Source organism: Oryctolagus cuniculus, chromosome 2 (genome assembly GCF_051225735.1).
Source record: "Oryctolagus cuniculus isolate XC-2025 breed Fujian yellow rabbit chromosome 2, ASM5122573v1, whole genome shotgun sequence".
NCBI lineage: Eukaryota > Metazoa > Chordata > Mammalia > Lagomorpha > Leporidae > Oryctolagus > Oryctolagus cuniculus.
This window is the reverse complement of record NC_142868.1, coordinates 196,634,300-196,646,259: the sequence shown is the minus strand read 5'-3', so window position 1 is coordinate 196,646,259 and position 11,960 is coordinate 196,634,300. Positions and strand designations below refer to the sequence as shown.

Here is an 11,960-nt window from a genome sequence, read left to right as displayed (position 1 = left end):
CCACTTCCAATCTGGCTCCCTGCTAACATGCCTGGGAAAGCACGGCAGGAGGCCCAGGTGCTTGGGCCCTGTCCCCACCTAGGCAGACCGAAAGGGAAGGTGCTTTGAAGCAGCTGCATTCGTGGTCATTTGTTGCACATCAACAGGAAACTCAGACCACAGATAGTTCTAACCCTCGGGAACAGGGCAGTGCCGGGCTTGCTGTCACGTCATCCCTCAGCACCCCGGAGCAGGGCGGGGTGGGGGGGCGATGCTGGAGCCCCTGAGGACACTAAAGCCCACTCAAGCCCCTTCTCTGAGGCCGAGTGGTGTTCGCACAAACCCCAGGTCCTTCAGATCATCGCTAGACTACTTACACCTGATACGAGGGCGATGCCCTGCAAACAGTCGTGGTGCTCTTTTGTTCAGGAACAACGGCGGGAGGAAACCGGCCTCGGTCGGCACAGGCGCACTGTTTACTCTGAGTAGCTTCCTTCTGGCACTGGTGGCTCCATGTGGGCAGAGACCATGGCTACAGCGAGCCAACTGTGTGTATTAATTTCCCAGCTAAATTAAAGGAGAATGCTAACGGACTTGTTCTCTTTGCCAGCTGTTCTGTTTCACCTTCCCAGGGTGCTTTACCAAGAAGCACAAAAGCGGACAGAGACACGGGCTCCCACTCCCCTCCACTCCCCTCCACTCCGAGGCCCTGAAGCCGGGCTGGCCTGGGTCTGCTCTCCACCCGCCTTTTATTTCGCTTGCGAAAGTGTGGACAATTCAGTCTGAGGCCCAGGGCGGGTGCCACTGGCAGCGCCCAGGGCAGCCTCAGCCTGCAGAGCCCCGACCCGACCTCTGCCTGTCCATCGGGGGCAGGTGGCATGCCCGCCACACACACACACACACACACACACACACACACACGGTCCTCCACCCACCACCTGGCCATGAGTCACGGCAGAATGGTGCCTGCCGTGAGGATGGGGGCCAGGGAGGCGGCGCCGACTGTGCCCCCGCCCCCACCATCTACCCCTCCTTTTCTGCACCCGTCCAGCCTCTAGTCATTTAGCAAGCCTGCTCCCACTCAACATTTTGCTTCTTCCTCTAAGACATCAAAATGCAGAGGGTCACCACCTCAGCCCTAGAAAAGGAAGCTTAGGAGCTGGGGTAAAAGCCCCAAAGTTTCCAGACTGTTCCACTTCCCATCTTCCTCCTGCCTACCCCGTTTCCTACCCAGCAACGCCCCTTCCTGCTGCTGCCGTCCTGGCCTGCCAGGGGCCAGTCTGAGGGACAGGAGTAGGTGGGCTGAGCCTCTGTCCATCAGTTCCTCTCGGTGGGTGGGTGGGGGGCGGCTGGGGCAGGCAGCTCGCAGGTGCTGATGGGTGCACTCTGCACATAATGAGATGCAAATTTCCGATGGGGTGCAGACATGAATATTAATGAGAGGTATTATTAAAATCAGCAAAACACAAAGAAGCCCTAGCTGAGCAGGACTGATGATTCCATAAAAAGGGCCTGGATTACAGCCTGCGTCGCTCGCTCCCTGTCTAGACAGATCGCTTAGACACATGTGCGGGTTTTAATCAGCGCCGTGGAAATGGAGCCTTCTGCAGCCCCAAGCGTTATTGTTCAGCAACAAACGCACTCGATCAAGAGGAGCGCGGCTCCGGTGATCGGCTTCCCACGATGCCTGCGTCGACTCCGGGGGGTCTTTGCCATCCCCGTTTAAATGAAAAGCGCCCAGGAGGCAAAATCGCCACCGCTTTCTTGCATCTCCTACGAGGCTCCTGCTCCCAGCCCCTCCCCCGCGAGCCAGAGGATGTATAATTTTGTAGACGTCAGATGAAGGGCTGGAGGCATCACAGCAAGACACTTTCCGTTTTTAGCCAGAAAGTTCCGACTTTTTTTTTTTTTTTTGGCAGGTTTAACCCTTTAGGAAATTCTTGATGGATCCAGGCTGCCGGCTTGGCTTTCGCAACGCTGGCTTTCAGGTGGGAGAGAACACGTGTTGTGTTGCTCTAACCTCTGCAGTCCTGGTTGGATCCTCCCCAAATCCCAGCGAGGTCTTTGGGGTCAGAGCAGCGGGGTCTGGGCCCGTGCGGCAGCGGGGAGGGGAGACGGGCAGCCTCTCCCGGGCTGGGGCTGCCACCAGCAGGTGCTGGGGGCTGGGCAGCAGAAGCCACGCCCCTGCTGGTCCCAGGGCTCCGAGCTGCAGGCCGGAGATGAAGGTGCTTTGTTTGGGGGCCTCATTCTCTGGCCGCTTCTCTCCAGGTGCTGCAGGTGGAAGACAGGCGTCTCCCCTCCCCTCTTCTTGGAGGTCCCGTCCTCTTGGCCTCATGTGACCTGAGGTGCGGTGCTGAACTCCCTACCTCCAAATACAATTCATATAGGGGCTTAGGGCTTCAATGTATGGATATGGGGGGGTATAAAGAGCACCCAGTCCAGAACAGAGACTGTACTAGAGGCCGGGGAGCTGGACAAGGAGGCTGTGTCCACTCCAGCCAAGTGAACGGACCTGGGCTGGGAGGATGAGCGGGTTCGGTGGGTAAGGAGTGGGGCCTTCTGGGCTCTGGTCCGTGTGATTCACAGGGCTCTGTCCTCTGTCTGTGTCCGGCCCGCTTCCCTCCACCCAGCAGTTGGCTGCCGGGCGCTGAGCTGGCCACTGTCACAGAGAGGAATAGGCCGGAGCATGCTGGGGTGGGGACGAGGACATGAGACTGGCCCTGCGCTGTGGGACAGCAGAGAGCTGCGTGGGACCCTGAAGAAGAGCTTGGGCAAGTGGGGCAACTGAGCCCCGGGGTGGGGGCGGCGCTGCAGCCTGCGGGCCCTTTGCACAGAGCAGGTGGAGGCCAGTGTGGTGCCGGCTGCTGTCTGCCCCTGCGTGAGCAGCTGCCCTCCTCTCCACACTGCTCCTCCTGGACCTGCACAGGACCGGCCACAGGGGCTGTGACAAGACGCGCTTGTCCGACAGTGGAATGCTATGCAGCTGTGAAAAGGCAGGAGGGGCCGGTGCCGTGGCTCACTAGGCTAATCCTCTGCCTTGCGGCGCTGGCACACCGGGTTCTAGTCCCGATCGGGGCCCTGGATTCTGTCCCGGTTGCTCCTCTACCAGGCCAGCTCTCTGCTGTGGCCCGGGAGTGCAGTGGAGGATGGCCCAAGATCCATCCAACCCCATGGGAAACCAGGAGAAGCACCTTCGGATCAGCGTGGCTGCCATTGGAGGGTGAACCAACGGCAAAGGAAGACCTTTCTCTCTGTCTCTCTCTCTCACTGTCCACTCTGCCTGTAAAAAAAAAAAAAAAAAAAAAAAAGGCAGGAGGTACCATGCAGACCTTGAACCGGATGGCCTGTCCACAGCGACAGTGGAAACCAGCGCCAAGGGCCACCCACAAGAGGATCCAGATGTGCGAGAAGTATCCAGACAGACAAGTCTGCAGGCAGGAAGCAGACTCGTGGCTGCCGGCTCTGGGAGAGCTTGGGGGGTCGTGGCTAAAGGTGTGGGGTCGATTTGATGAGCATACTCTGAAATCAGCCGCTGGGGCTGGTTACAAAACCGCAAATCCCCCAGGAGCACTGGTTTGTTCACTGTCGTGGCTCCGGGACAGGAATGTGAATTCTACCCCCGCAGGGCCATTGCAGATCAGATCTCTGCTCCTCATCAGCCACTCAGCCCGTGGCTGCCGTGCGGGGCAGTGCTCAGGCCGGGTGCCCTGTCAGCTGGGCGAGGGGTCCCTGGTCTGTTGAGCCTCGTACTGTCTGCTCCCCGATCTCCCCCTCCCTCGGCCCAATACCCATCTCCCATCCTGGGGTCTGCTTTGCTGTCCCCACAGCTGAAACGTGTGTTCTGTGACCACAGCCTCTGTCTCATCTTCCACTCTGTCTTGAGAGCACAGGACGGAGCCTGGACGTCAGCGAGAGCCGGTCACATCCTCCGTGCACCGAGATGTGTCAGCCCCTCTCTCCTCCTGGCTGCCCTTGCTACGGCTGTGTCCTTGCCCCACAGGTGGAAAACTGGGCAGGTGCACCGGTATTTGAGGGCTGCCATGGCAAAGCGCCACACACCGGCTGGTCTCACACAACAGCCATGAGTTCTCTCACAGTTCTGGAAGACAGAAGGCCAAAATCAAGGCGCCCTCAGCCTCTGCCGCCTCCTGGGGCCTTTCCCGTGGGTCCGGTAGTGACATGCTGTCCTGGTTCCTTGGCGCGTGCCAGCATCGCGGCCGCCTCCACCTCCACTGTCCCATCATGGCCCCTGTGTGTCTTTGGCTCTCATCAGGAGCCCAGGGATGGGATTTAGGGCACATCCTACCCCAGCGTGATCTCATCTTTACTTAAAGCCTCAAAGACCCAATTTCCAAATAGGTTACATTCACAAGTACTGGGGTTAGAACTTTGAACCTGTTTTTTCCCTTTTCCTAAAAGATTTATTTTATGTGTTTGAAAGGCAGAGTTACAGAGAGAGAGAGAGACAGAGAGAGAGAGACAGAGATCTACCTACTGGTTCACACCCCAAATGGCTGCAATGGCCAGGACTGGGTCAGGTGGAAGCCAGGAGCCAGGAGCTTCATCCAGGTCCCCACATGAGTGCATGGGCCCAACCTCTTGGGCCACCTCCTGCTGCTTTCCCAGGCCATTAGAGGGAGCTGGGTTGGAAGTGGGGCACCCAGAACTCTAGCCGGTGCTCATAGGGATGCCAGCATTGCAGGTGGTGGTTTGACCTGCTGTGCCACAACGCCAGCCCTGAGCATATATTTTCTTTTTTTATTTGGTGGGGAGCACTCTCCCGCCCAAGGGAGCACTTTCAGCTAGCAGCCTCACACCATCAATAAATGGCAGATCTTGGCGAGGCCCCCACGCACAGCCGTTCTCTTCCCCGCCCCATCAACCGACAACCATGCATGAACGCACAGAAGTCCACGTCACCCACCCATTTTACAGCCAGGGAAACTGAGGGCGCAAGCGGGCCAGCCTTCTGCTTCCCTCCCCCCTCCCCTGGGAGAGCAGGTGCACCTGCCTCACACCTCCCCCACCCAGCCTCTGATGCAGGAGGCTCCCTGCCCTGACCAAGCTCTCCGGACCCCCGCAGCCGGGGCTGTCCGCCCGTGCAGCCTCTGCGGCTGGCCCTGTCCCTGGCGTCCTGCCAGCAGGCACCTGCTGTGGGCATCTTCCCGGCTGCCCCTGGGGGCTGGGATTTTCTGAATGGACTTGCTGGGGCCGGAGGCCAGCCACACTGGTTTTTTTTGTTGTTGTTTTTCATGTCTGATACGCTGATATTTTCTGTCCTGTCCGATCTCTCTAACAAAACGCCTGTTAGCACTCACTACAGGGATTTCACCAGCAACTACCGAGCGGTGATGGGAAGAGGTGGGCCTGTTTCCCACTCACCCCGATGTCTCGGGCCTGCTGGCCCCACCTCCTGTGTGTCCCTCCGCGGCCAAGGCAGGTAACCCACATCCGACGGCCAGGCTCCCACCAAGCGCCGGCTCTGCCACAGCCCCGAGCCTCAGGGTGCCTCAGCTCTGGGTTTGTCTGTCTGACATCCTTTCTCTCGGGACCCAATATCGTATCACCACTTCTCATTTTCTGTATTCTTGATGTTCTAGCAGGTGTGGCCTCCAGGACGGGAGAGCGCGCCCCTCCCAAGAGTCCCACGCTCAGAGGCAGCAGAGGGCTGGGCTGGGAGCCCGGCTTTTGTGCACAAGCTGACCAAGCCCACCATCTCCTTATCAAGTAGTCACAGAGCGAGCTGAACTCTCCCTTGCCCTCAGCCACACCAGGGCCGGTACCAGACAGCCAGAGGCCACGCCTCCGTCCAGAGCCTGCCAGGCTCGGGCCAAGGAGCCCATCCTTAACCACTCCTCTGTGCACCTGGCCTTGCCCGTGGATCCCTCGCTGCAGGCTCCGGCCTCCTCCGCCCCCCTCCGGCAGGGATTCCTGGCCCGTCCCCTTCCCTGGGAGCTTGTGAGTCTGGGCCAGCACTCAGTCTCCTCCGCAAATTGAAACTCGGAATTTCACGCCCCAGACTCCTCTGCAAGTGTCCAGGTTCCGGCTGCACCTTGTGATGGCGCCAAGGGGTGCTGGAGGGGCTCTACCTCTTCTCCGAGGAGCCCTACAAGGTGCCCCCAGTGCAAACCGAAGCCAGCGCTGGCCTTGTGAGCAAAAGCGGCCACCTCCACCTTCCAACCAGACGGCCACACCTCAGCGCCCCCTGCGGGGAAGCTAGGGAAGTCCCATTGCCTGCACATAGCCTCAGCTGTAATTGTTACTTACGAAGTCTGTTCTCTACAGGGCAATGAATCCGATGCCCACAGCCAGGGTGGGTTGGGCACGTGGGTTCCATCCGGGCTCAACAAATGCTTGGTTAAGTAACTGCATGGATGGGTGTCTTTTAGCCCACTACGCTCAGACTGACATGCAACTTGAACTTCACCCTGCAGGTGCAAGGGAGCAACTAAAGACGTGAAGGGAGGTAGCTAAGGGCTGGCAGATGAGCCTGGGGGAGCCAGGTGTGGCGAGCCCGGCTGAGCCTGAAGGAACAGGTCTCAGCTCCCAGCAGGACCTGGCTCAAACACCGGCCCTCCTGGTGAACTTGGCAGGTTACTTGACATCTTGTTTCCCAGAGATCTGAGAAGAAGGCAAAGCACGCTGGGAACACTTGGTGTTCCGAGGCGCAGTGCCTGGGAGCAAATGTGAGTGGCCGCTATTACTCACTTTCTGAGCCCCCGGCTCTGGCTCTGCGGCAATGTGCCACAGGCTGAGCCTAAACGGAGTGAACAAAGCTTGTAAAAAGAAATTTCGCCAAACAACACTTAACTTTGCATGACAGATTCTACTATGTTCAGGTGTATGCATCTCATTCAAGGAAACAAACACTCTCAGAGACCCAGTCAATTGATTTTGCCATCCAAATACTGGCGTGACCTTAAGTTAAAAAAAAAATAAAAACAAAAAACAAAAACCTCAGCTTACAGAATGCATTGTTAAATAGACTTTATTTTTTAATTTTTAAAAGATTTTATTTATTTGAGAGATAGAGTTACAGATAGAGAGAGGTAAAAACAGAGAAAAGTCTCCCATCCGCTGGTTCACTCCACAAATGGCCACAATGGCTGGAGCTGAGCTGATCCCAAGCCAGGAGCCAGGAGCTTGTTCTGGGTCTTCCAAGCAGGTGCAGGAGCCCAAAGACTTGGGCCATCTTCCACTGCCTTCCCAGGCCACAGCAGAGAGCTGGATCGGGAGAGGAGCAACAGGACATGAACTGGTGCCCATACGCTGGTGCCGCAGGCGGAGGCTTGCTATGCCACAGCGCTGGCTCCTGGACTTTATTTTTTAGAGAAGATCTAGGTTCACAGCAATACCACAGAAAGCGTTCACCTATCCCACTCCACAGCGCCCCCACCATGTGGTGCCTGGATCACGGCGGATGCAGGGGCTGCACCTGTTCTGACCCATCCTTGTGGGCAGAAGATGTAGTCTGCACAAGGGAGCACTCGGGGACGGCGCTGTGGCACAGCGGGTTAATGCGCCGGTTCGAGTCCCGGCTGCTCCTCTTCCGATCCAGCTCTCTGCTATGCCCTGGGAAAGCAGTAGAAGATGCCCAGGTCCTTGGGCCCCTGCACCCACGTGGGAGACCGGGAAGAAGCTCCTGGCTCCTGGCTTCGGATCAGCGGTGAACCATCAGATGGAAGACCTCTGCTTCTCTCTGTGTAACTCTGACTTTCAAATAATAAATAAATAAATCTTTTAAAAAAAAAAGGGAGCACTCATGTTCATGCCGCACACCAGGGGGGTTGTACAAACACACAGCCACACCAATCCACTCCTGTAGGGGCCCGGCAGGGTAGGTTTGTTGCCCTAAAAATCCTCCGCTCGGTATTCATCCTGCCCCCACCCCCACCCCGGAATATTTTTTTAACAAGTGCCCAGACCACAGAGGATGCCAATAAAGTGCAGCTTTGATGCTTAAGACAGGACAGGAGCAGACAGCTGCTTGGGGGGTGGACGGGCGGGGGGCGCTGCAATGGTTCAGACGGTGGGGCAGGAAGACAGCCTGGGACACCGCGCCGGACCTCGGGGAGCCAGGAACGGACGGACTGCAAGGACCTCACGGCGTGAGTCGATCCCGCCCAGCTGCAGGGCTCAGCCAGCCCGGGCCGCAGGAGGGCTGCGGACGAAGGTGGCCAAGCTGGGCTCTTTCTCCCTTCGCCCTGTGACCCGGGCAAGTCCCTTCTGCTCTTCCAGGAGGCCGGACCGGGTGCGCTCTCAGGACAAGGTCCGGGGCCAGAGAGAGAAGCCACCAGCAGGGCAGCGTTAGGGGTTGGCCAGGCCAGCACAGGAGGGAGCAGCGCGCTCACAGGGGCGTCCTCCGGCGGCGCGCGGCTTCCTGCCCCCAGCTAGGGGCGGCCGCGTGCCTTCCCCTCCCACCTCCTCCAAACAGCCGCCCAAGAGCAGCTGGGCAGTGTGGCCGGCTCCGAAGCCCGGGTCCTGCCCCCGCGCCCGGGGCGGGGGCAGCTGCGCGCGTCTGCCCGCGGTTAACGGCGCGCGTGCCGTGCAGAATCTCACCAGAAGAGGGTACAGTTTGCAAAGCGTTTGACGTCAGGCTGGGATCCCTATTGTGTTTAGAAACGGCTCGGGCAAGGCGAGCTCAAGTTCGCTCTCCGCACACGCGCTCGGCGGACGGCGCGGGTCCGGCGGCGGCCCCTGGACCTGCCCGCCGCCGCCCGTGCGCCCACGAGGGCACCCGGCTTCCGCAGGACGCCGAACCTGGGCGGAGGATCGCCACGCCGGGGAGCCGAGGGTGAGTGCCCCGGGTGAGTCCGGTGCGGCGAGAGCCCCCCGCGGCGCGCCAGGCGCCCCAGGCCCGCCCGCAGCCCCGCGGCCGAGCGCATGCCTCCCCCGCGGCGCGCGCCCGCCGGCGGCCGCCCGCTCTGAGCACTCTTCCCGGCATCGGGCTCCGGCCGGGAGGTCCCCGAGGGCGGCGCACCGGGGCGCCCCGCCCGACCCCCACCCCCAGCGGCGGCGGCGGCGGCGGCAGGGCGCGCGGAGCCCGGGCTGCGAGGGCTCGCGCCGCGGGAGGATGGACGGGTCGGCGGAGCGCAGCCTCCCGGAGCCGAGCAGCCAGGACTCGGCGGCCGGCGGCGACATGGAGATCGTAGTCAACGTAGGGGGCGTGCGGCAGGTGCTGTGCGGAGACCTGCTCAGCCAGTACCCCGAGACGCGGCTGGCCGAGCTGGTTAACTGCCTGGCGGGGGGCTACGACGCCATCTTCTCGCTGTGCGACGACTACGACCCCGGCAAGCGCGAGTTCTACTTCGACCGCGACCCGGACGCGTTCAAGTGCGTCATCGAGGTGTACTACTTCGGGGAGGTTCACATGAAGAAAGGCATCTGCCCCATCTGCTTCAAGAGCGAGATGGACTTCTGGAAGGTGGACCTGCGCTTCCTGGACGACTGCTGCAAGAGCCACCTGAGCGAGCGGCGCGAGGAGCTGGAGGAGATCGCGCGCCGCGTGCGCCTCATCCTGGACGACCTGGGCGTGGACGCGGCCGAGGGCCGCTGGCGCGGCTGCCAGAAGCGCGTCTGGAAGTTCCTGGAGAAGCCCGAGTCGTCGCGCCCGGCGCGCGTGGTGGCCGTGCTGTCCTTTCTGCTCATCCTCGTCTCGTCCGTGGTCATGTGCATGGGCACCATCCCCGAGCTGCAGGTGCTGGACGCCGAGGGCAACCGCGTGGAGCACCCGACGCTGGAGAGCGTGGAGACGGCGTGCATCGGCTGGTTCACGCTGGAGTACCTGCTGCGCCTCTTCTCGTCGCCCAACAAGCTGCACTTCGTCCTGTCCTTTATGAACATCGTGGACGTGCTGGCCATCCTGCCCTTCTACGTGAGCCTCACGCTCACGCACCTGGGCGCGCGCATGATGGAGCTGACCAACGTGCAGCAGGCCGTGCAGGCGCTGCGGATCATGCGCGTCGCGCGCATCTTCAAGCTGGCGCGCCACTCCTCGGGCCTGCAGACGCTCACCTACGCGCTCAAGCGCAGCTTCAAGGAGCTGGGGCTGCTGCTCATGTACCTGGCCGTGGGCATCTTCGTCTTCTCGGCGCTCGGCTACACCATGGAGCAGAGCCACCCGGAGACGCTGTTCAAGAGCATCCCCCAGTCCTTCTGGTGGGCCATCATCACCATGACTACGGTGGGCTACGGGGACATCTACCCCAAGACCACGCTGGGCAAGCTCAACGCGGCCATCAGCTTCCTGTGCGGCGTCATCGCCATCGCGCTGCCCATCCACCCCATCATCAACAACTTCGTCCGCTACTACAACAAGCAGCGCGTCCTGGAGACGGCCGCCAAGCACGAGCTGGAGCTCATGGAACTCAACTCCAGCGGGGCCACCGCCGAGGGCAAGGCCGGGGGCTCCCGCAGCGACCTGGACATCCTGCCGCCTCCGGAGCCGCCCGGGAAGGAGGGGCCGAGCTGGGGCAGCCGGCTGAAGCTCTCCCACAGCGACACTTTCATCCCCCTCCTGACCGAGGAGAAGCACCACAGGACCCGGCTCCAGAGCTGCAAGTGACCGAGAGGCCCCGGGCCGTGGACGGATGGATGGACCGAGTGGCAGGTGTGTCCGCGGCTGCCCTTGAGGGGCTGCCCTGGGTCCCCCCTCAGCCTCTCCCAGACGTTCTCTCGAGGCCTCCCGGGGCCCATCTGACCGGGCTGGGTAAGACGCCTGTGTGTGCCGGCTGTCCAGGAGCCGGGAGAGGGGTGCAGGAGTCACAGGGTAGCGTGGGCGAGCCGAGTAGCCTGGCTGGGCGGGAGCGTGCACCCGCTTCTGTATCTCCTTGAATAAAGCCTCCTGCCCCGTGCACCCTTCCGCGTTGTGGGTTCTGTCTCAGGCCGGCTGTTGCCCCCTGGCGGGGCTCAGGCATGGCGAAGTGGCCAGCCAAGGGGTAGGTGTGCCGCCCAGGACGACTATTTTTAGTTGAGACCTAATTAAAGAGGAGCTGCAGGCAGGGTTCAGGGCCGGGGCCGCGGGCCACATTCCCAGAGGCTCTGGGCAGGCGACTCCCTCCTTCTGTGTCCTTGTGGGGAAAAGCCTGCTCCCGGAGCTCTCCCAGGAGGGGGAGGGTGTCCCGCAGCCACGGAGCAGCGGCACCTCTGTTGAGCTGTCACTGGCGCGGGACCCTTTTCATTCCTTTGTCTTCCTTCCAGCAACCCTGCAAGACGTGCCCCCATCTTACAGACGATGAAACCAAGGCCCGGGGTCACACGGAGCAGGGATCCGCTCCCAGGCCTGGCGGACCCAAGCTTTCCCATCCCCCATGACAGGGGCTTCCACCTGGGCTCAGGAGCGCTGGGTCTGCAGAAGCAGGAGCGGTCCCTGTGCCCCAGGCCAGCCTGCCTTCCATCCTCTGCCTTGGGGGGAATCGACAGAGAGGACAGACCAGAGCATGGCCCGGGCGGGGGGCGGGGGTTTGGTGCCAGCCAGTCCGACAGCCCCCCAGCAGTCAGACACACACTGGGTGTGTAGGGAGATCCAAGCACTCCCCTCGCCATTCCCAGACACTGTGCGGCCGCCGTCCCGCTAATTAACCTCTCTGATCCTGGTTCTGCTCCTGTCTTACTGGGGTCCCGAGTACGGCACTGGGCACTAAGTCCGTGCCCAGTCAATTTGGCTGTCTGCATTGCTCTGCACTGGCGGGGAGGGAGCCCTGCTGCCCGCTCCGTCCTCCCAGCTCTGCCCTGGGCGTGCGGCAGGGGGCAGGGTGTGCCACCCTTAGTCGAGGGCCCAGAGCTGGCCCCTGCTTTCCGCTTTCAGTGACCCCCAGAGCTCTGCTGAGGCAGCTGGTGCAGAGGGAGGAGCCTGCGGTGCAAGCGGGTGGTGCCCTCCCATGGCCTCCTGGGCAGTTTCCCCTGGGGGGGACCTGGGTTTTCGAAGCCTTGGCTGCAGGTGCTACATTGCAGGGGTCTGGGAGGCAGTTGAGGTACTCCCT

The 11,960-nt window shown here is 61.2% G+C and overlaps 1 protein-coding gene across 1 annotated transcript; it reads left to right on the top strand.

Annotated features, from left to right (window-relative positions):
- Positions 1–8,908: 8,908 nt before the first annotated feature.
- On the top strand, positions 8,909–10,845 carry KCNF1 (potassium voltage-gated channel modifier subfamily F member 1). The gene has a single exon (XM_002722391.6). It carries the CDS (start codon positions 9,053–9,055, stop codon positions 10,541–10,543), a length of 1,491 nt encoding a protein of 496 aa, XP_002722437.1. The 5' UTR covers positions 8,909–9,052; the 3' UTR covers positions 10,544–10,845.
- The last annotated feature ends 1,115 nt before the right edge of the window (positions 10,846–11,960 follow it).